This window comes from Podarcis raffonei, chromosome 2 (genome assembly GCF_027172205.1).
Source record: "Podarcis raffonei isolate rPodRaf1 chromosome 2, rPodRaf1.pri, whole genome shotgun sequence".
Classification (NCBI taxonomy): Eukaryota; Metazoa; Chordata; class Lepidosauria; order Squamata; family Lacertidae; genus Podarcis; species Podarcis raffonei.
Window position 1 is genome coordinate 43275883 of NC_070603.1, and position 24036 is coordinate 43299918.

The 24036-nt window shown below is 49.4% G+C and overlaps 1 protein-coding gene across 5 annotated transcripts in view; it reads left to right on the forward strand.

Moving 5' to 3' along the window:
- The first annotated feature begins 3386 nt into the window (after nt 1–3386).
- The window catches only part of CAMSAP3 (calmodulin regulated spectrin associated protein family member 3), a 45093-nt gene continuing 24443 nt past the window's right edge, over nt 3387–24036 (forward strand). For 2 of the 5 annotated variants that reach the window (XM_053376269.1, XM_053376270.1), the window contains exons 1-2: nt 3387–3797; nt 22315–22580. In XM_053376269.1, the coding sequence (XP_053232244.1) occupies nt 3650–3797; nt 22315–22580 (414 nt within the window). In that variant the 5' untranslated portion in view covers nt 3387–3649. The remainder of the gene's footprint in view (nt 3798–22314; nt 22581–24036) is intronic. The other 3 variants (XM_053376271.1, XM_053376272.1, XM_053376273.1) reach the window with 3 other exon arrangements.

A 24036-nucleotide genomic window follows, 5' to 3' on the forward strand; every position in this document is an offset into this window, starting at 1 on the left:
GTGTATGTGTAGATCAGAGCTTTCCAAACTGTGTGTCACGACATGTTTGTGTGTTGGCTGCAGCGTGTAGGTGTGCAGCGCAAATGCTCCCCTCACACCTCCCTGGTCTGGAAAGGGGTTAGTTCAACCTCTGGTTTGCTAGGAAAACTGAATTACTGTGTCCCAAAATGATGCATGTCTAAAAAGTGTGTCACCAACATGAAAAGTTTGGAAAGCTCTGCTGTAGATAGATATTAGCCTGTGTATTCATTATCTTGCTCCACATCACACATCTAAATAAAGGCACTCCTCCTCCACTCCTTCTTCCTCTCCACCATCTTGCCTGGACCTCAGTGGGGCCTAGCAACCCACCCTGATTATCGCAGGATAAGTGATCAACTACTCAATTTTTAAAACGTTTTCTGAATGAGAAATGTACTTTGAGAACTACCACAATCCTTTTGGGTAGTGTTTCATTTTTGTTTGGGACTGAGGGTATGTTTTCCAGATGTCTTTATTTTATAGGACATTCCAGATGTTAGAGTTCTAATGCTCCAAAGTGCAATCCATTCAACGATCTGTGTATTACCATGGAAATGATACCCAATACCACCAGATCAGCTCTACTGGGACACAGAGAACAGGCACATAGGGTCAACCCACGGAGTCTTGTTTCTTTCATTATTTGATCCTTGAATCTCTGAGTATTAACTCAGATTTTGCCCCATAGAACTAGTTACTTTGTTAAAAATAGTATTATGAAAATATTGGATTTTAGGGGGGAAAGCCTTATTTTAAATGAAGGTCACTTGGATCTTGGCAGCACATCTGGCCCTATATTTACTTAGAAATAAGCTCAAATTGCACCAGAACTTGGATTGCATGCAGTAGAACAACCTTCTTAGACTGAAGCCAGCTGGTTGAGAGAGCACTTTTAGGCCAGGGATGAGGCATTTTGGCCTTCCAGGTGTAACTAGGCCACAACTCCCAGCATCCCTGATGGTTGGCTATGCTGGCTGGTGTTGATGGGAGTTGTGGCCCAACAACATCTAGAGGGTCACAGGTTCCCTACCGCTGCCCATGCATTCTGCTTAGAGCTCCCTCTTCAAAGACACGAAGGCTGAAATGTGAGGGCGATCTGGCTGCGACATCTGTCACCCCATTGATTGCCAGGGTTAATTCGGCTGATCTGGCCGGCTAGGCGGGTGTCCCCTCCCTCCTCCATGTGCTTCCCTCCCAAAGCTGCACACTCGGTGGAAGAGGATGACCATCCCAGATAGAAGGAGTGTACTGTTCTTCGGTCAAGTGTACAGTATACAATAGCTGTGCTCCCCTGCATAGAACCTCCAAGCAAGACCATGTCCCCTTTTGAGATGGATCCACTATTAAGAGCTAAAGAGCTGAACTGGGCCAGAACAAGGGTCCGTCTGGCCCAGTATCCTGTTTCCAACAGTGGCCAGTAAGCAGGGCAATCAAGTTAGTGGTTCTTCTTCACTGTTTGCTTTCCTTGCACCTAACACTAAGAGGCATATTGTGCCTGAAGGTCGAGGTTCAATTTCGGTGGCAGAGCTAATAGCTGGTTTTAGGCTAATCCTTCTTCACGAGTTGGTGTACTCCTTTTACAAAGTCACCTAAGTGCCAGACAAGTTCTGATGGTAGCAGATTCCATGTGTAGAATTAGGATTGCCACCAACTCCCTATAAATCCTGGGGTAGACTGGGTGATATCAAGTATAGCATTGGTGGGAAAATAGGAACTAAACCCAGCCACCTCCCACTCACCCTTAACAAAAATGTTTCTTCTGTTCAAGCAACCTCAGCCAGGAGAAAACTAAATGGGGCACAGAGAGGATGAGGGGTCTGCTCCTTTTTCTGCATAGCTGTCAACTTTCAGATTTGAAAATAAGGGATCAGCAGCCTCGAAAATAAGGGATCAGCAGCCTCACCTGAACCAGGGGAGCCTCGAAGATAAGGGATCAGCAGCCTCACCTGTCCCGGGGACAGTCTACGGGATATCTAACAATCTGGGATAGCAGCGGGAAACGGCGCTGGAATAAGGGTATTTCAAAAAAAAGGGAAGGTTGACAGCTATGTTTTTTTGGTATGCTGTGCTTTACATCTCCTCCCTCTTCAGAGGAATCCGTAAGATACAGACAGAGTCCTGCAGTCAGCATCATGTCTGGCTGTACCAAAAGCAGTGGCCTGTCATCACGAGAACATTCATGCTGAATCAGGCTGAGGGCTCGTTTAGTATAGCGTCCCATTGTCATTGTGGCCAACCAGGTTCCTGTGGCAAACCATTGCAAGAACATGAAGCATATCAGCACTTTCTCCACTTTTTAAAAAAAGTTTTTATTAAAGGTTTTATTGGGTTACAAAAGTATTTACAGTGTCTCTTGTTTTCCATTCGTAGAATCTGTTCTACAGATCAGTTATATTTGATGTGAAACACTGGTGTTATAGGCACTCTTCCCCATTTGTGATCACCAACAAATGGTATTCTGAGGCATCCTGCCTCTGACAGAGGAGGGAGGACATTCTAGTGAGTCGCCATTGGCAGTGTTATCCTCAATGAATTTCTAGTGTGCCTTTAAAGCCAGCTTTGGGGAGTCAATTCCAAAAAAAAAATATTTATCTGAATCTACTCCCAGTTTCATTGGGTAACCCAAGTTCTAGTCTTAGAGGAAAAAGAAAAATTTATTTCCTCCATTTATAATTTTATACACTTTTATCATTTCCCCCTTCTTCTAAACCAAAGCACTCCAAAACGTTTAGCCTTTCCTTGGAGTGAATGTGCTCCAACGCACTTGGGTGAACCTTCTTCTAAATTGTTATTTTAAAAACATCCTTGTTGGGAAGGGCGGAAGAGAATCAGAACTGGGCTTAAGTTAATTCCGGGCAGGGGACAGCAAGAAGAATTTGCAGAGCCGGACACGCACCACGTACTACTTGGATAAATGAGAATTTGCGGGAAGGGGCCAGCGCGGGAGGCCACCTCACTTTCCCCGCGCCCCGTGGGAGGGTCATGCCTGCCTCCCAACATGGTGGAGGTGTGCATGGGAAGGAGGGCGGGCGCGCGCGCGCTCTCGCTTGCTCCAGCCGAGGCTGCGGCTCCTTTGTGTCTCTCCCTCTCCCGGAGAAAAGGGCTGGGGCGCTCGCTTGCAGCCTAGGCAAAGAGAAAGCGTTATGCCAGGAGGAAAGGGTTGGGGGGAGAGAGGGAGGGAGCAGGAGGAATCCCAGCCTCCTCTTTGCCGCGTGTGTTTGTAAGTAAGATCAATGGAGCTGCAGGCTCCCCCCACCAGCACCAGGCGGCCTGCTTACTGCAAGGCGCGCACGCGCCCCACCCACCCCGGGCTGCAGCTCCATTCCACCCAACCCTCTTACACCGCCTCCTCCTCCTCCCCCCCCCCACCGCGCACCCGGGGCAATTACCTGTCTGCAAGCCCCGCCCCCGCGCTGATTGACGGCCCGGATCACGTGGGAGAGGGAAGAGGAGCAGGAGGAGGAGGAGGAGGACGCCGGGGCGGGCGCTCGCACCTGGAGCTGGAGGGGAGGGAAAACCGGACGGGGATGCGCTCGGCTGGGGCCGCCGCTACCGCCACCGCCACCAGCTCGTTCTGCGCCGCCGCCGCAGCAGGCCGAACCCAGCTCCTGCGCCCGGTGGAGGGGCCATGGTGGCTGCTGCCCCTGCTGCAGCCGCGGCCATGAGGAAAAGCTTCCTGGTGCCCGAGATCAAGCCCTTGGATCAGTATGACTTCCCTCGGGCGCGCAGCGCCGCCAGCCTGGCCTGGGTGCTCGCCAAGGGCTACGGGGGTGCAGGTACGGAGGGAGCCCCGCGCGGGAAGGGGAGCGGGGAGCTGGCAGCCCGTCGGCGGGGTCGGGGTTTCTTTCCCTTTCTGACCTCCCTTCCGAGGAGGAGGGGCGGAATCTCCAGTGGCTGCGTGTGAGTTAAGGAGAGAGGAAGCCGTGATTCCCGTCCCCCCTCCCGCCTTCCACCCGATCTCGCCGTCCCTGGCGGGCTCCTGGGTTTGTGTTTCTTCTGCCTGCTCCTCCCCGGCTAGGATAATATGTCCGCCTCCCCATCGCGCTCGGCTCCGTGGGATGCCCTACCTGCTATAGCACCCGGGGAGGCATGGGATGGGGTGGGCTGCCTTGGCAACCAGCCCTGCTGCTTCCATCCCACCCTTTCAGCGCTAACAATGGGCTCCGCTCGGTCGCCGCCTTCTCGACTAGATAGCCCGGGTGGGGCTGAGGTGGAGGGGGGAGCGACTCGAGTCTGCTCCTTTCTTCCTGGCGAGGGTCGCCTAATGTCTCTCCCCACGCAGGTGCCGGGCTTCCCCAGGTGTGGACGGAGCTGTGATTAGGAGAGGGGAGTTGGCGTCTGGGCTGGGAGGGCGCCTTTTTTGCAGGTCGAAGTGGGGCGTGTGAGGGGAGGGGGAGGCTGCCATGATAGCGGAGGGGTGGGTAGGTGTTCTGCCATGTCTGCTGCAGCTCCTTTGCTAAGAGCAGCCCTGGGTAAGCCTCAGCCCCCCTCCCCTTCACTAAGCTCAATTCCTCCCTGGCTTTTTGTGTTGCCTTTTGTTAACAGTGTTGGCAGCACCTGCATGACTAGCATACTGTTAGGTGAGATCAGAGCCCAAACATGCTCTTCCCTGGGGTCCAGCTGGTCTGCAGAGCCTGAGGGTGTCAGTGCCGCCCCACCCTGCTTAGTGACAGCATTCACTGGCAGAAGCAGAGCAGGGCACTGCTGTTGGTGTTTACCTTTGCTAAGTGGCATTATTTTGTGGCGTTAAATTCCTCCAGGGGAAGCCCTGCCAATGGGTGCCACCAGCACGGCCCCAGCTGTGGAGCTGTATTCTGAGGCTAAGCTGTGGCAGCTGGAAGGCAGGGGGGAGAGAGAGATGGGAGGTAACTAGTGAGGCTGCTGGGCTTGTGCTTGATCCTCTGCTTTTGCCATCTCGGTAAGGACTACTCAAGGACCACTTTGCATCCTTAGCTTGGTCCTCTTCAGCTCCTTGGCAATGCTGGGCCCAGGACTGTGCTCCCTTCCTTGGCAACCCTGGGCTCTCCCCGCTGTTCCCTTTGTCTCTGCCAGGCCTGGAATTAATGTTCTGTGAGGATTTGCAGATTGGCGTTGCTTTCATGCATGATGGAGGAGGAGGAGGGGAGGGGGGAGCAGACAATCCCTAGTGGGGGATTGACCTTCTTGCTGTTGCTTCATAGAAGTGTGTGCTCTTTGTCGCTGCTCTGGTGCCCCTGCTAACCCAGATCCCTCTCCTGGCTTCGCCCTCTCTGCTGCCAAAAGGGTGGTGGGCCAGCCGGTGCGCTTTGTGTTAATTGAGAAGCTATGCTTCCTTCGCATTGCTCCACAACTGTCAGACTTGTAAGGATTTGCAGAGTGGGGGGGGGGGAAGCATTCTATGGATGAAGTAGCCTAAGCACGACTTACATGGCAAGGTGGAGGTGTGGGTAAGTGAGGCGGCCCTTGACAGTGGCTTCTAAAAGTATAAGGAGCTCCATGTTGCTGGCATACCTGTAGACAGGAGGCTACCAGCTAGTGTGTGACAGGCCTTCCTCATTGTGTATGGGCTGCTATGGGGAGGGGAGGAGAGGATGACGACAACGGGTGTTCCTCTGAGGCTGTTGACCTGAAAGTAACATAGTAGGGTTTGAAGCCTGCTGGTCCACAGCCAGCTCCGGAGCTGGGAGCAACAGGAATGGCTTGCAAGGTTGTGTGACAATGAATAACTAGAGTCTCTCCCTCCCTCCCGCAACTGAGGGCCTTTCTGCCCAGAAGCTGTTTTCTTCTTAGAGACTAAATGTACCCTGCTTCTGGGCTGAGGTGGGAACCACCATTCCGTGAAGCAACAGGAGGACAGTGAATTGCTGTGCTTGGTGGATGTTGAAGTGCCTTGTGTGTGTGTGTTTCTGTGTGTGTATTCACAGGGGTGTATTTGGACGACCAGTTCTCTCATTTGGAGTTAGTGTAAATATAGGATCTGGTCAAGCCCAAGCGAGAACAGGTTCCCCTTGTCCCTGCCCTTCCTTGTCACCCCGATGACACACCAAACAGTACACTTTGGTGGTGGAAAGGAGAGAGCCTTGTCATTTGCCTTGGATGGAGGCCAGGGTGATCAGCCTTGCTCCGCCAGTGCTGGGTTCAAAGTCTAGTGAAGTGTGTCGAGAATGTGCTTGCTAGGGTTTGCCATAGTTTTCCGAATAGAGCCTGAAAACCCCTTCAGCCTGCAAGGCAAGCCTTTATGGAAGCGGCACCTGCTTGCCTCACGTCAGAAAATGCACATGGCACTGCTAGCATCTGCTCCTGAAATAAGCTACTGGTCATGGTGGGAGTCATCAGTCAGCCTCTAGCCAGGGATTTTGTGCGACTGCTATATGATCTAAAGGCACAGTGTGGGGGCTGTAGAAAGTTAATGTGAAATGGCAAAGAAATACATGGAAGTGGCTTTTTCAAGTTTTACACGGCTAAATTTTAAGTAATTTCAGTATGCATTTGAAAATAAAGATCTGCAAGTGAAACTGAGTGCCAGCTTGCTTTACTAGACACACTGCTGCCTGCACTTATTTCTTCACCAATAAGTAAAAGAGCCAGATGCTTTTAATTTACTGAAAGCCCAATGAGGAAGGGACTTGGAATTCCCTCAGCCCAACCTGTAGCTACAGGGCCTGTGATCCAATGCTATGTATTACTCAGCTGATACATCCCTCAACTGGTCCCTTTCCCATAACTGGGTCAGGAACTTGCTAACCTCTGTCAGATGTCCTGATTGGCATTGCTGTGTTTTGTTGCACACCCAAAGCAGTTGCTAGTAATTATGTGCAATGTTGTAGCACCCTGAGGTTAATTCCCTATATTACCTGTGATCCCTTTTGTGTTCGTCCACAAACTGGGGTAATCCCCACCCTCAAGGGTTTGTGGCAAAGGGTGGGGCAGGAAATGGAGGAGGAGTGGGAGTGACCAGAGTGAGGCTCACCAGCTGAGATAGGTGTACACATGCAAATGGCGCTATGGTCTAGACCACTGAGCTTCTTGGGCTTGCCGATCAGAAGGTCTGCGGTTCGAATCCCCGTGACGGGCTGAGCTCCTGTTGCTCTGTCCCAGCTTCTGCCAACCTAACAGTTCAAAAGCATACCAGTGCAAGTAGATAAATGGGTACCACTGTGGCGGGAAGGTAAGCAGCATTTCCATGTGCTCTGGCACTTGTCATGGTCCTCCGTGCGCCAGAAGCGGTTTAGTCATGCTGGCGATATGACCCAGAAAGCTGTCTGTGGACAAACACCAGCTCCCTTGGCCTGAAAAGTGAGATGAGCGCCATACCCCATGGTCGCCTTTGACTGGACTTGACCGTCCAGGGGTCCTTTACCTTACCTTTACACACCTATTGCTTGGCTAGTGGGATGGGTCATAGCTCAGCGACAGAAGCATCTGCTCTGCATGTAAAAGATCCTATGTTCAATCCCTGGTATATCAATGTAGGACTGGGAGAGATTGCTGCCCAAAGTTCTGGAGAGCTGTTGCCAGTAGTGTAGAGAATACTGAGCTAGATGGACCAATGGTCTGACTCAGTATAAGGCACATTTCTGTGTTCCTGGTAATCCAGTTAGGAGGACTGAGCCCTGCTCTCCCATTAACCGCTGATTCAGTTTCACTTGCCGTTCTGTAGGTTAAACAGGTGTGGCTGTCTGGATATTGACTCCTGTCTCACCTTGCCCAGTGGCAAGCTCTTCCTCTACCAAAGACACCAAGAATAAAGCAAAATCTCAACTCATGGGCAGCTTATCCTTGCATTGCTCCCTCAGCCAAACTGTACCCTGGTCTGTGGTGCAGGCATGTGAAATGAAATGTTGCCCCTTTCCCCCAAATGGCGATTTATATACAAATCAAACCCTGCTAATTTCACCCAGTCCTGAGCCATAGCGGATGCTTTTTGCACTTTAGCAAAACTACCTGGAGTCTTCTTGAAACCACAGAATGGAAGGCCTAAAATGTGATACACAAAGCCCAGTATGGGAGAAGAAACAACATTTAAGGCAGCGGGATGGAAGATGCATGGGTACAGCAGTGCTCTGTACTTCAATGTCCCAGGTACATGAATGCTTTCTACCCCCCTAGAAAGGCACCTGAGGCTTGGATCATCTAGTTTAACTCAGTCCCTGCCTGGTGCTAGTCAGACAAGATGTTTCAGAGACCAGCCTGGGCAGCTTGCTCTGCTGTCCATTGTTCTGTAAATCCATTTTGTGGCAACTGGGACCCATGGCTATTTATTATTCCTGGTTCTGGTGAATGGTGGCTGTACCTATTCTTTGGGTGGTTCTCAATGTCTTATTCCTAGTATATGGCGTTTGGGACTGCAGAGCTCTTGAGTTCAAGGCCCCGCTTGGCTTTGGGGAAATCATCATCATCATCTATCAGCATAACAAACCTGATGCAGTTATGGTGAGGATAAAATGGGTGAACCCATGAACACTGCTTTGTGCTTCTTTTGGGAGGGGACATGGCTTAGAAATGCAGATAAGTAAGTCACATATATATGTCTTATATCAGGAATCCCCAAACTCGGCCCTCCAGCTGTTTTGGGACTACAACTCCTGAAATCCCTAGCTAACAGGACCAGTGGTCAGGGATGATGGGAATTGTAGTCCCAAAACAGCTGGAGGGCCGAGTTTGGGGATGCCTTTCTTATATGAAAAAAGGACAGGATAAAAACCTTCCTTTTCCATCTGTAGAATGATTGTCTTCTTTAGCCTTTCTATATATATTATTTTGCTAGCCCTTCAGAACATTCCTCTGAATCTTGCCCTTGTGTTCCTAGAAGGTAATCTCTAAGTAGAACCTTTTACTACTTCTTTGTGGTTTGCTTCAGTGAGTGAAGCTATGTTTTTTAAAACAACAACACCTCATTGCCAATTCCTATTTAGTTGATTCAAAAGTCTAAGTCCTCCTTTTGATTCTTTGAGTGCCTTGCTTGTTCCTTGATTTTGTAAAGCTACTTTGGAGCTGCGTGCAATTACTAGAGGCCCTGGATGGGGGCGGTGCCTTGTCATCAGCATAAAATATCAACCTTATTTATTTAATTTGTCACTTTTTTCACAAAAGTGACTCAAAGCAACTTAGAAAAAACAACATTAAAACCAAGCATTAAAAAACCCCCGAAGAGTGAAATAGGAACCGATCCAGAAAATGGTCTACTGATGTTATTTTACTGCTTGCACTTCAATTAGTCAAGGACACTCATTTTAATCCTGCCCTCTGTGGCGTCCCAAATTCCTTTGAACTTTTGCATTATCTACAAAGTTGAACATATTACCTGTTTCTGCAAGTAATGAAAATGCTGAATAGCACTACCCCCTAGGAGATAACTCCTTTTGGACATCACACAACAACGCCTCCAGGCTCCCCCCCACATACTTTTTAATGCCTTATTGGTTGTTCTTGTGCAGCTTGAAGGAATAAGGGTTGCTTTCCTCATGGTAGTGCCCTCTGATCTACCTGCCAAAGAATATTCTGTAGAACTGTGTGGAACCTTCTCCTAGAGACTAACCTACCACAGAGTGACATTGATGGGGCAAGGTCATGCCTCAGTGGTAAAGCATTTGCCTTGAGCACAGAAGGCCCCAGGTTCAATTCCCAGCAAATCCAGGTAGGGCTGGGAGAGACTCCCTGCCTGAAACCCTGGAGAGCCTCTGGCAGTCTGTGTAGACAATACTGAGCCTGATCAGCCAACCATCTGACTCAGTATAAGGAAGCTTCTTATGTTCCACATTGGTTTGGTCTTGGCAAGACCATGTTGGTTGTTAATGATCACCTCATTTTCTTCTACATTACATATACAGTGGTACCTTGGGTTAAGTACTTAATTCGTTCTGGAGGTCCGTTCTTAACCTGAAACTGTTCTTAACCTGATGCACCACTTTAGCTAATGGGGCCTCCTGCTGCCGCCGCACCGCCAGAACATGATTTCTGTTCTCATCCTGAAGCAAAGTGTCTTAACCCGAGGTAATATTTCTGGGTTAGCAGAGTCTGTAACCTGAAGCGTATGTAACCCAAGGTACCACTGTATTCTTTTTTGATGAGTTTGTTCTCATAACATCTTATAGGTAGACATTGGGCCTGTAATCTCCTGGTTTCTCCTATTCTCCCTGTTAAATATAGATGTGGTAGCTATTTTTTGCTAGTCTGCTGGAACCTCACTTGTCTTGAGAGATTTCTCAAAGATGACTGTTAGCAGCTTTGAGGTTTCTACTTCTAGTTCGTTTAGCATTTAAGGGTGTATTTTGTTGGGAGATCGATGCAGATATTAACTAGTTCTGCCATTCCTTTCACATCTCTTTGATCCAATCTGGCAGCCATGTGTGTGTGTAGGAAACTCAAGTGAAGCAAGCATTAAGGAGTTTGACTCTTCTTGTGAAAAAGGACTGAAACAGGTATGCTGCGGTCTCCTGTGGTGCCGTTGGATTTCACTTGTTGACCATGAAGTTGTGTATTCATCTACTATGGAATCCTGTTCTGTGGACCATTTTACCTCATTTTGGTAGGCAATGCCTTACCATGTCAGGCTAGATTGGCACAAACCGAATCCTCTGCTAAGTGCTTGCTATAGTAGCTTGAACTGGTGCCAGGTCAGTTATTGGTAGGGTCCCTTGTTGGTACTTCCCTGAGATCACCTGGTCCTTTCTAACTGTGCCATAGATGCTAGCTGCTGATGGCCTATTTTTCCCCATTGGCCCTGCCTAGCACTGACCTGACAACATGCACAGCCATGTATGCCCTGTAAATCCTGTGCTGAGGAACTTTGAACGTCTGCTAGGCTTTGAACAGTTGAGAACCCAGAGATACTCTGTATCTTTCAGGTGCTCAATCTGGCTCAGGAATTATGACTGCAGGCACATCCATATTGCCATGTATCAGGGATGGGGCACCTTTTCCAGTCCAAGGCCCTCATTCCCATCTGTTGTGAGGGGGTTGTCAGTGGTGGGTGAGTCTGGAGGCAACGGTGGGTGCAGGAGCACATGTAAATGTTACCTTTGTACAGCAGGCAAGCTTCCACATACAATCCTCTTTTGTCTGGACAAGGAAGAGGAGTTATTAAGGAGACACATTCCAACCAGGCAGAAGCTCTGTGTGTGAAGCGGTGCCATGGGAAATCTGGCCTGGAGAGAGTTCTGAGGGCCAGATACAGAAGTCTGGGGGCCACATTTGACCCCCCCTAGGCCTGATGTTCACCACTGTGCAAGGGGTGGGAAAGAGAAACAAGATCCCAAATTAACACTTCACAACAAAGGGCTTGCCTTGGTTAACCTTTGGGGTATTAGCAAAACTGTTGGTTGCTATTGAAGTAGCTGTTTTCCATTTAGAGCCTGCCTTCAGTTCCCTTCTGCAGCTTGGACCTTCACTTTTACTTCCTGTGGTACCATATTATGCAACCCACCTTTGTTGGGATGCATAAGCCCAAGAACCGCCACTGGAACATGGCATGCACACATCATAAGGGGCTCTCACTCTTAACATTATGCTTTGTAGAAGCTGACCTGCTGCTTGACCTCTCTTCACTTTCAGCAGGTGCTGGCAGGCCCACCTTACTACCTGCAACTCAGCGTAACCCTGAACTTTGCCTATAATTGCCTGTGTGCATGTGCTGTCTGTGCCCCTGCTGTTGATTGCCTTGCCTGTTTGCTTAGTCTCCTTCCCATGTCCCTTGACTTTCTCTCTTGCAAGAAGTCAGAAACCACTGATGGGAACAAGGTTCTCATGTATTTGTAGCTGTGGAGAACATCCTTGCAGGTGGGAAGAGGTTTGAATTCTGCTCCGTCATGCCAGCTAGAGTGGGGTGGAAGTTGCCTGACATTTCCCAGCAACTCCCCTTTCTTAGCTGTGCCTCCAATCTAGTTTAACCTGCTGGAGGCACCTAACATGACCATGAGCTTGACAGCCTTTGCCTCCTGGTGCTTGCTGGAAAATGGGTGGGTTTGTTTCGCTGCTGTGCTGATTGGGTACGAGATGGTGCGAGAGCTTCTCCCAAAATGCAGCGCACACCCACTTCTGTCAAGGACCTCACTTAGGGAGTGGCATTTGGCATAGCAGTTTTTCATTTTCTGCTCCACCCCCACTCCTGGCAATCCTATAGGTGCTGCTGGACTCCAGCTCCCACCAGCCCCAGCCAGAGTGACCAGTGGTCAGGGAAGATGGGAGTTGTAGTTCAGCAACATCTGGATGGCCACAGGTCAGGGGATATTTCCCAACCATTTTCTGCGTAGTAGGATGTTTGTTCAAAGAAAGGGCTGCCAAAATGACCAGTGGGCTGGGCCAAGTCCCCAATGAGGAAAGTTTCTAACATTTGAGAATGTTTTTTAGCTGAGGAAAGAAGCAAGTAACGTGGAACATGATAGAGGTGTTTTAACACTTTTGCATGAGAGAGAGAGAGAGAGATAAGTTCTTCTCCATCTCTCGTAATATTAGAATCTGGAGCTGTCCAGTGAAGCTGAATGATGGGAGATTCAGGACAGATATGAAAGTATTTCACACAGTGCATAGCTAGAACTATGAAATTTGGTCCCACAAGAGGGACTACCAATTTGGGTGGCTTTAAGAGGGGATTAGACAAATTAATGGCGGATAAGGCCTTAAATGGCTGCTCGTCACGAGGGCTTTATTATCTCCCATATTGGAAGCAGCATGCCTCCGAATATGTTGCTAGGGAGCATAAGCGGGAGGGTGGCATTGGGTACATGTCCTGCTTGTGGGTTTCCCAGGTTGGCCGCTGTGGGGAAACAGGAAGATCCAGCAGAGCTCTTACATGAAATGTGCCTTGATCCTGTGCAGGCTTATTGACATTGTCTTGCAGCTGGCATGCCTCTGGATTTCATAAGATTGCCCCTTAAGCTGCTGGCTGCCTCTGTGCCCCTCCCTCTTGCCTGGCTGTAACCCTGCCACAGAGCTTGAGCTGCGACCTTGGCCGTCTGAGAGGGTGGGGGAGGCGGTGGCGGCTGCCCTGCTTGTTTTTCTCTTTAATCCGGCTGCTTGGCTAAGGCTCCCATATGCAGGTTTCCCCTGCCTCAAGAATGGTTTCTGGGCTTGAGTCAAACGCCTTTGCCCCTTGAGTCCTGTATCACACTCTGCTTGTTGCCTCCTTCAGTGTACTGTCAGTTTCTGCTCCTGATCTGTGCCCAACACCCTCTAGACTTCTTCAGTCAGAGAGCCTCATCCCAATGGTGAGCAGAGCCACAGGCAAATGTGTGTAGAGCAACAAATGTAATAATAATAAAAATAAATTTTATTATTCATACCCTGCCCATATGTACACTAGGCTGGTTTCTGTGCACTCTTACACCTTTCTCTGTCCTCCATTCAAACAGACAAGAGGCATTATCAGAGCTCAAGGACGCATTCTAGCCATACAAAAACCTTCAAGGAAGGTACAGAGCATGGCACCCTGATAAAAGTCTTGAGGGCCAGATAGGCTCAAAGGGCCACATTTGGCCCCTGGGCACGGGGTTCCCTTTCCTACTCTAGAATATAAACTTATCCATGAAGTTTACGGCAGGGAGAAATTACCTCCCTCACTCATCTTGCTCGTATTTGTTATTTTATTTGGAATATTTTTATTCTGCCTTTCTATCAAGAAAAGACATTAATAATTGTAATTCTCTGAAAACTTGATTCTGTGTTGGGACCGAGAAATTTAGGCCCCTGTTTACAGGGACAGTAGAATGTGGGGGCAGAGTTGGCTACAGGTTTTCAGATGGTGGTCTATGAGCGCCATTGAGGTAGACCATGAAACGATTGTGAATGTCTGTACTTTGGCCTGCACATGATTTATACTTTGTTGGCAGTGGAAGGTGAGGCCATGTTGATCGGGAGCGGATAAGGTCCAATGATGTCCTGGCTTAAGGCCTGTGATTTTCATTATATGATGCTGGTGCAGTTCACTCATTTTTACCTTAAAACAGCAATTGAAGGGACTCTTCTCAGTGCCTTGACCTATGGCTCATTATTTTTATGATCAGGTTCTGGTTTTGAGAATGCCAGCCCTGAAGGATGAGACGTTTATGAAGTGGTTTGTCAAGATCCCCAACAATTTTCAAGTGGTCCATTGGGGGGCGGGAAAGAGATTGAGAACTGACTATACTTGTTGAGGAATAAATTGAGCAGGGCACAATTTTTGAAATCTCCTGCAGGTTAAAAACAAAGGGCATTATGGGGAGACGTTCTAGCCTATCTCCAACTCTCTGCCGTGCTAATTTTCTGCCTGAAGGGTTTCTTTTTTTAATGGCAAAGCATTCAAAGATGTAAAACCTCCATATCTATTAAGGAGCACTGCCCTATTTTACCACCTTGAGACTCGACCACCTCAGTCCCTTGCTATGTATTGATCTAGTCTGCATATCTGACTTTCAGTTCCTCTGAAACAAGAGTCCTGCTGATTAACATTACAAATACAGTGGTACCTCGGGTTAATAATTCATTCTGGAGGTCCGTTCTTAACCTGAAACTGTTCTTAACCTGAAGCACCACTTTAGCTAATGGGGCCCGCCGCGCCGCTGCTGCACAATTTCTGTTCTCATCCTGAAGCAAAGTTCTTAACCTGAGGTACTATTTCTGGGTTAGCGGAGTCTGTAACCTGAAGCGTCTGTAACCCAAGGTACCACTGTATATCTTTCCTTGATTTGTTTGGACTCTGTGCTCCCTTTTCACAGAGCCTTGCCATCTAAAGCTGTAGTGTAGCAGCCTTTTGCCAAACTTGGCTCCCTGTATTGGACTCCAACACTCTCATCTCCAGCCAGCATGGACAGTGGCCAAGCATGATGGGAGTTGTAGTCCAAAAACACAAGGAGTAAGAGGAGTCACCTTTTCTTCCCCATGTCCCCATCCACTTCAGTGGTCATGCTGGGGAGGCAGGCCGTCCATGGGAGGAATTCAATGTCACACTAAGGAGATTGTTCAGTCTGAGGAAGCAGTGGCGTAGCATGGGGGGTGCAGGGGGGCGGCCGCACCGGGCGCAACATCTGGGGGTTAGGGTTAGGGTGCGCAAATCCACGGGTTAGGGGGCGCAAATTACTTGCCTTGCCCCGGGTGCTGACAACCCACGCTACGCCACTGTGAGGAAGCATTTTTTAATCTCTCCTCTGCTCCACTGCACATTGTTCTGGGGTTCTCCCAATCCCTCCCAAGCTATTTCTGGGGGTGAGGAAAAGCTCCATTATGATAGCGGGGAAACCCTTGCCTGGATTTCTGCTAGTGGGACCAGTTACTTGAATCTTGCCTCATGTTTGCCTGCTTCCTGGTGATTGCAAGTTCCATCTTTCCTCATGAGTTTTCACTATGCTGTTTCGCCCTCTTCGTAGTTTGTTCAGACCTAACCTTCCTGAGATGCAGGCTGTGCTGTTGCATCAGTGTAATCATTTCTCACCAGGGTTGCTGTATGGACGAGTGCTTTAGAGGAAGCACCCTGTACTGGGTTGCAAGCCTAGAATCATAGAGTTGGAAGGGACCACAAGGCTTGATGGATAACGGCAAGGATGTGTTTTGTAAGTGTGTAATGTAGCACTGATGTCATTTCAGGGCACAGTACTTACACCCTGGAGCCTGTGTTGCATGTTGGGGCCTGTTGTCAGGTGGGGGTGTGGTGCTTTGCTGGAGACAGGTTTTGCCTTCGCCCCTCTGGCTCTTGCATAGTTCCCGGGGCGCTGTTGTCACGTGCAATTGTACAAGCCCCTGCAGCTTCAGACTGCAGCTGAATAGGCTTGCCGAGGCCTATGGATGCTCTGTGGTGGGGCAGTCTGAAGCTGCTGCGCAAGAGGTTGGTGCAAGGCTCCTTGGTTCATTTCCTTTCTGGCCTTACCTGCTGGGACTGGGGCCTGATCTGTGAGGCACGTGCCAGTGACTTCTGAATGGAATGTGGTTCCTGCAAATAATGCCCACTTCCTGTGTCCCAACAAACTGCTAAACCTGTGCTAGAATTGTCATTTGAGGCACTTCAGGGCACATTCCCATCATTAAGTCATGACTTAACGTGGATTAGTAAGTGCTCAAGGTGTTTTAACCACATGAGTCTTTGCTACCTAAGGCCCAAACTGTGTGCTAATTTCAAACATGTATAATGGTAGCTCAGGGACCCTTTTGGAATAGGGGAAAACACTCAGTTTCCAGTGGAGGCTACTGAAAGCGCTTGGGAGAGACAATCCTTTTTTCTCATGGCTGTCCAAATCTTTCTCTCCACCCCACCAAGGCTTTTCCCTCTGCAGGGTTTCAGATGCACATGTCTGAAAGCCAAACTAGATGTGGCTTTCAGTGCATCGTGGCATGTGGTGTTAAATATGCCAGTGGGGGATTTCTGTGGCTCAGTGGTAGGCCATAGGGTCAGCAGCAGAGCATCTTCCTTAGATGCAGAAGGTCACAGGTTCAATCCCTGAATTTCCAGGTAAAGCTGGGAGACGCTTGCCTGGAATCCTGGAAAGCCACTGCCAGTCAAGGTGGACAACATGGGTTAGGTAGACCAGTGGTCTAACTCAGTATAAGTCGGCTTCCTATCTTTCCACAATGCAAATATTTGTTTCAGAATATTTGTCTTAGGACCACAGCAAAGAAAGGACTAGCTAAGCTCCCCTTCCATTTCTGGTACTGTCACAATAATTGACAGCCCCCTCACCTGTGATGCTATTTGAATTTAAAAATAAAAATTAGACCTGGAGTTGAGAGAGCACAACATTGCTGGGAGCGCTGAGGCTGAGAGCAAGGACTGTTAGCTTCCTTTCCCAGGCTTGGGAGTTCCCACTTCTCTGAAACATGATGAGGCTCTCACTTGGAAGGTGTTCTCGTTGCACCATGGCGTGTCCCTATTTTATTAAGTTTTTGCCTGCATTTCCCCCTAAGACCTGCGGGCCCAAAGCTGATCCTAATCATGTGCTGCCACTCATCTCCCATTGCAATTATGTCTCCATGATGCTTTTCTCTCTGTGTCCTTTGTGGCTACAAGCTTACCACATTGGGATGTTGCCTAGCATCATTTTTGCTGCTCATTAAAAGTGCAAAAGCTCATGCCAGGATGGCTGGGGGCAAGGGAAGAGCAGTGGCCCTGGATATAATTGTTGGAGAGCTTGTGTTGTTTGGTCTGCTCTTTATGGTTCAGATTCTTTTTATTAAGTCAGTGGCCTATGTGGCACAGTAACTCCCTGTCATGAGAGCTGGGCTTATACCTTTCTAGCATCTCATTGGGTGTCAGATTAATATCTTAATGTGAAGAGCAAACTAGACGTGACATTTGTTCACTTGAATGTCTGATTTTAAAACAAGAAGTAGCCAATGATGACCTTTTTTGGGGGGGGGGGAGACTCTACGCAGATTGGGACCATGGCATGGGAGATAGAGGGGCTTTAAACCTTTGCCTCCCACTACAGTCCTGCTTGGAGTTAGCGAATAATCCCTCTCTATATCTGGTTTTTGTAAAAATCAGAAAACTCTTGATGCCTATTTTCCTCACAGTCCTTCCTTGCTTGCTACCTTATTTCTATTGTCAATAGCAGGTGTGAGGACCTGATTCTAGTAAGTACCCTAGTGGGGACAAAGGGTTAACACCCCCCTGCCCTCCCCACCCCCACCATGGTTTCTATTCAACTTTGTTCCCTCTGCACGTGCTGTTTATTTCAAATTAACAGCCACACGAATTGAAGCCAAGTGCCAAATGTCACATCTGATTTGTCCCCAGGCTGGCAAGAACCCCTTATCAAGTAGTCCCTTCAGCTGTTGTGAAGTACAAAACAATAATATCCCCCTTGAGGTTGGTGAATCAGGACTAAGCTACTCTTCATGTGAGTTCTTGAGAAGCATCAGTGACAGTTTCTATCTAACTTTCACCATATCTAGTCTTTCCCCTTTGTGCTTCCCTTACATCTGGTGGGGTAAGGAATGCAGATTCGAAAGATCAACCTTGGTTTGGAGCAAACTCTCCTCCCTTTGTAACTGAGCAAGTCCATTTCTGTACTCCAGTCATGGAGTTTCTGACAATGGTTCTGTGCAGTGAGCAAGCTGCCATCATTTTAAGTTTCTTTGCAATGGGAAAGTGGTCGTTGCTGCCTGTCACGTGAAAAGGGGCTGATCCCTTTTCAATTCTCAGCTCTGGATACTGTTGAAAAGGCATCCAGGACAGAATGTGAAGAGACAGTAAAACCTGTTGGCTTCATAATCCTTAGAGCTGCATTACTTCCCACCCCAAATATTGGGTTTGCCTGTTGTGCAGAGAAGCCGCCCATTGTGGTTGCAGATGGGGCAGGAGAGGACATGGGTCAGTACTAGCAACTATGCTAGCCCTGGGCAATAATTGATGTGTGGTGGGTGTGTTGTGTGGCAGGGACCCATAGCCATTCATGTCTAGGCTGACCTCTTTGCACTCTCTTAGGTTCTAGGCTACTATATGCAGGCTCTGCTTTGTGCTTGTCCCCCTCCAACAAGAAGTTTGGTAATGATCTTAGTGTCTATGCCAATATTGGTGAACACGTGAAAAGCTGGACCTTTTGGCAGACATTTCACAGATTGCTCAGTTGGTAGAGCACGAGACTTGATCTCAGAGTCATGGTTTCGAGCCCCATGTTGGGCAAAAGATTCCTGCATTGCAGGGGCTTGGGCTAGATGACCCTCATGGTCCCTCCCAGCTCCACAGTTCTATGCTGTGAGGTTTCAATTCAACGTTGGCCTGCGGCCCCTGTTAGCTCTGTTACCTGCTCTGACTATATTTCTCAGGAGCAACATGTGCCCCCTGCCACAAGTTCAGCTGTGCTTGGGAGGGAAGCTGTGCTGTTCACAGCCTAAAAGATTTGACTAGGGACTTGGGTATGTGTGTGTCCCACCACTCTCCTTATCCCTCCCAGCCAAAGTAGGCTGTTCCCAATGTTGGATGCCCTGAAGACTTGGAGGTGGGTGGGATGGGCTTTCTGCCAGGAGGGGTGGCTGGGCTTTGTTAGTTTGGGCTCTGAGCCATGGGGCGGGAAAGGAGCTGGGACTGCAGCCACAAGTCTGGTCCCGTGCAGTTGTGGCTGTGATCAGGTGCTGCTGAATCAGCTGGCGAAGCTGTTCCACCTGTTCCCCTTTGCACACTCGCGCGCTCAGGAATGTCCCGTCCCTCCCAGCCCTGCTCACTGGCAGGAGCTGACACGTAGATCTCCGGTCTCGTGGCCTCACCTCTTGAGGAAACAGCTGGTATAGCGCGTGCGTGTAAGCCTTGGCATGATCTTCCTGTCAGGAAGACGCTAATATGTCTTGCTTTCCCTATACCTGCCATCCGCAGGCCAGAGTACCGCAAACCCAGTGGGAGGAAGAGAGCTTACAGTTTCCGAAGGAGACGCTTGTACCGCTGCCATTTATTACTGAGCCTGTGGGAGGCCTGCTTCCCAGTTCCTCCAAAGGCCTGCCCCTTTCCCAAAGCAAAAATTGGCCTGACTTCTCGCTTAACCCTTTAAATATAATTTGCCTCTTGCAATCCAGAGGCTAAACACAGGATTCCAAGCCTCCGGACACTCCACTGCCCCCTGAAATAGTGCTGTGATAACATTGTGGATCCCCTTTCTGTTGTAAGCCTGCAGTGGGAGGATGTGTCTGAGCCTGCTGATGTTAATCGTGTTGTCAGGGTAGAAATTAATACCCTCCTCTTACGGCTGGATGCCAGAGCTCTTGCAGTGGGTGCCCCCAAGCTATTTGTCTGCTCTGCACTTGCTTGTTGGGGTGTGTGGTTTGCGTGCAAGTCCCCAGCGGATGCACAGCCAAGGCTGCCCCTGTGAGGCTCCATCTCTGCCTTCTGTCCTGTAAGGTTTTATCTAAGATTGGGAGCACTCGCCTAGCATTCAAGGGAATCTGGCTCCTAGCCATGCTGTTCCTTGCTTCTGCCTTTGTCCTCTTGGCATGCTAGGGGAAAGGTGCTCAAAAGAGGCAGTGCTTCTGCTGTGGAGATGAAAGTGCATGAAGGGGGAAACCCCTTGTCTCAAAATCACAAGTGTTGCCAAATCGCATCCATCTGGGGATGCTGTTCCAGTGTGTGCATGTTTTATGATGCCAGGAGACTTGTAAAGTGAGGGCAAGGAGGGATTAGTCTTTCCCTAGTTGCCTCATATGCATTCCAGGGATGGACAGTCTTTTTATCCCCAGAGGCTACATGCAGCGATGGTGGGTGCTTACATACATGTACATATCACCACAGAGATAAGTGCACACATCCTTTGAAAGCAGCAATTGTGGTGGCTAGCAAGTATGATGCTTGCTTTCTTTCCCGGCTCAGAGGAGAATAATCAACTACCACCTCAGAATGAGCAGCTATGTGCTGTGCTTTGAGTAGCACAGTTTACATACTTCCCCCAGTAGTAAAATTCAGCAAAATTCAGTTGGCATTGGGAATGGGTAGCTTGGGAACACACAGTGGGCTGCATACGGCTTGGTGACTTGTGATGCCATCATGGCCAGCCTTGGCCATCAGGAATGTTTGTTTCTGCTCTAAGCTCTTGATAGCACTAAGGAAAAGACTTTGGGAAGAGGAGACTTGTCCAAGTTCCTGGGACTTTATTTTATTTTTCAGAAGCTATTGTTCTTTATAGACAGGCCAGGAATAAATTAGGGAAAGTATATTAACAGGGAACGAATCTGTGTAGTATGTTTTGGCTTTCCACAATTGGGGAGGTGACGTCGTTGGTGTAAGTTTTCCCCAAACCATTGAGTAGGGCTGGAAGAGGCCATGCAGGGAAAACCTTCCACTTCCTGAAATCGGCAACAACCTTCAACCAGCCCACCCTCCAGGTATGCCAAGGCAAGTTTGGGGAAGCTGTGCCCACCCCCAGACATTGCTGGACTGCATCCTTGACCTATGGATATGCTGGCTGGGGCTGGTGGACTTTGGGAGCCCAGCAATGTTTGTAGGCCACAGGTCCCCCCTTCCCACTTCAGAGCCCAACTACTTGGGGCACTCTCATGTGCTGTGAGTAAATCAAAATGAGGGGCAGTTTCCTTTCCACTGTAAGTCCTTTACGCAAGGGACCAGGAACGTGCCAGGCACTGCAGCCAGCCCTCACATACCCCTCATTTGCCATGATCAGCCAGAGGCTTTTCTGCCCTAGATTCCTAGCTGCTGGTGGTACTGTCATAAATCTGTGACCAAGGGACTGGGTAAGTGGGAGGGCCAAACAGCAACGTTGGTGGGCCCTGGTATGATGCTTTGGGCCTGGTAGCTGCTTGAGCATGGGTAAGCAAACTAAGGCCCGGGGGCCCGGATCTGGCCCAATTGCCTTCTAAATCCAGCCTGTGGACAGTCCTGGAATCAGTGTGTTTTACATGAGTAGAATGTGGCCTTTTATTTAAAATGCATCTCTGGGCTATTTGTGGGGCATAGGAATTCGTCTCCCCCCCTTCAGAATATAGTCTGGTCCCCCACAAGATCTGAGGGACAGTGGACTGGCCCCCTGCTGAAAAAGTTTGCTGACTCCTGTGCTGCTTTGAGGATGCTGGGTGCTGCTTCTGGCCCTGGTCCTGAACGGTGGGATTCACCCTGATGCAGCCTTGAGCCACTGTATGTGCCTCTTAACTTGTCTGATTCCCCCCACACCCAGACTGAGAGGAGTAAAAGAGTCAACCTATATCATTAAGAATCACCTGCTGGCCTTGGCATTTGGAAGGCTTTTCAGGATCCCCTGCCTGTTGTGTGCCTGGGCTTGAGCCCACCTCCATCTGTGGAACTATTTCCCCCCTTTAACCCTGGAGACAGACCTGTGGGGACAGGTGAGAGAGACAGCAAAAGGCCCTGGAGGGGGACAACATCATTATATCTGCAGCACCTCTTCTCTTGGTATAATTTTTCATTGCATTTCTACCCCCTTCTTTATTAGGAAAACACAGGGGACAACGTGCATAGGATATCTTTTTCTCACAACAGTTCCTGTGGGATAAAATAGTCAAGGCTTCCCTAACCTGGTGCCCTTTAGATGCCCCCCAGAACTGCAACTCCCATAATTACTGTCCATTGACCATACAGGCTGTGATTGATGGGAGCTGTAGTCCAACAACTTTTGGAGGGCACCAGATTGGTGGGAAGACGCAGATCTGGTATCTGAGATTCAGGGTGGGTTGAGGATTTATACTTGAATTTATTGCAACCAAAATCCACTCTCTTAGCCACTGCAGCTCACTGACTTGGGGCAGATAGTGGTGACAGAAAACTAATAGGGGTACTGAGGATCAGGAGGCTCTGGCGGTTGGTGTGCAAAAGATACGGTGAGGCAGATGGGATATTTTAGAGAGGCTTGCTGAGCGCAAGGAATAATGTGACTGTTTCTCTCTCTCTGTGTACAGAGCACATCCCTGCTGAGCTACGCGAACCCTTCTATACAGACCAGTATGAACAGGAGCACATGAAGCCTCCTCTCATCCGCCTGTTGCATTCGTCTGACATCTACTGCCGTGCCTGGCGCCGGGCCCTGCCATCGGGCGCTGATGGCGCCCCTTCCCCCAAGGACAATGCTGCCTTGCTCCAGCTTCTGGCCCATCGTGGCTTGGTGCCCACCTTCCAAGACAAGCCCATCAAGGAGACAGATCTGCACCACAAACCAATCAGACTGGTAAGTCCACAAGCTTGGCATCTTCCCAGGGGTAAACATTTTGACTTGGTGCTCTTGCAGAAGGAGGGGGGGGAGTGTACTGTTTATTCAAACTGGAGTGGGTGTTGGTGTTGGTTGCTGGCAAGTGGAAAGAAATTAGTTGCCCTCCAACTCTCAGCTGAAACCAGGAGCAGAGGTGGGAGCTCAGTTAGTGCCTTTCCAGAATGAATGTGGTAGGATTGTTCCTTCTAAATTTCAGTGGGGTGCTGTGATGTAGGGGTGGCTGACTTGCGGTTCTTCAGTTGTTGTTGGTCTCCATCTCACATCAGCCCCTGCTAGCATGTCCAGCAGTCAGGGGTGATGGGAGCTGGGAGTCCGGCAAGATGTGGACAACTGCAGGCTGTGCTGATGTGAGTTGGAGGACCTGCTCTTTGAGGATTCAGGAGCAGAGCTAAGTTCATCATGTTCGGTTTCCCCACTGTACTGCAACAGTGTGGTGGGAGAAGCCGCGCTTGTGGTAGGCTATCCAGGATACCCACAACTTGCACACATTTAACTTGTGTGCATTCAGCTTTATGCACTTGGCAAAAAATTAAAAAAAGAGGTGAAAAGGGAGCAGACGTCCAGGAAAAAATGCTTTGGCAATCCCACCCACCATTGTACCCACGGTGTTTTGACGATACACGATTTTGGCTTTAGGCATGATCCCCGGAATGTAACTCCCGCGCAAGCATTCAAAATTAGTCTGAAGCATGAATTTAGTAGTTTTGAAATGTGGTTGGCTCAAATGGGTGCAGTCATCGCCTAGATATATATATGCCTGGAGCTCTGTGATCTGGTGATCACGATGACAGTAGCACAGGCTTCACTAGCTCTGGTGCTTTCCAGATGTTTGGGACCACCATTCCCCATCAGCGACTGTACTGGCTGGGCCTGGTGGGAGTTGTGGTCCACAGCATCTGGAAGGCACCAGGATGGCGAAGGCAGCATTAGTGGCTGGGCGCTGCTGTACAGAGGCTGTTCTGGGCATATGTTTGATGTAACTGATGGTTTGGGGAAGAGGGCAGTGGAGAAAAAGATTTTCTGTGAAAGGATCTTCCTCCCACCAGCCCAAAGGCAGGCTCTGAATTGTGGGGAGGACGCTCGCTGCTCCTGTTGACGGCCTTGTGTAAATGCTGCTTTCCCCAGCGCTGTCCTGTCCTGTGCAGTGGCATGGTGGAGGCCCTGAGGGTGACAGACAAATCCCCAAAACTCCTTCCCTCCTCCCTCCCTCCTTGCCTGCCTCTGTTAATACAAGGAGCGTCTTCTGTGGCGCCACAGCTTCAGGGTGGAGCCTTTACAAGCTTAGATCCCAGCCACCCCGTGGGAACCCCTTCCCTCATCTCTCTGTGGGTGGGGAGGGCTGAGGTGTGGCTAAAGACAGGAGAAGTTTCTTTCTACCCCCCCACCCCCACCCTAAGGTCTTTTGACTCTCCCT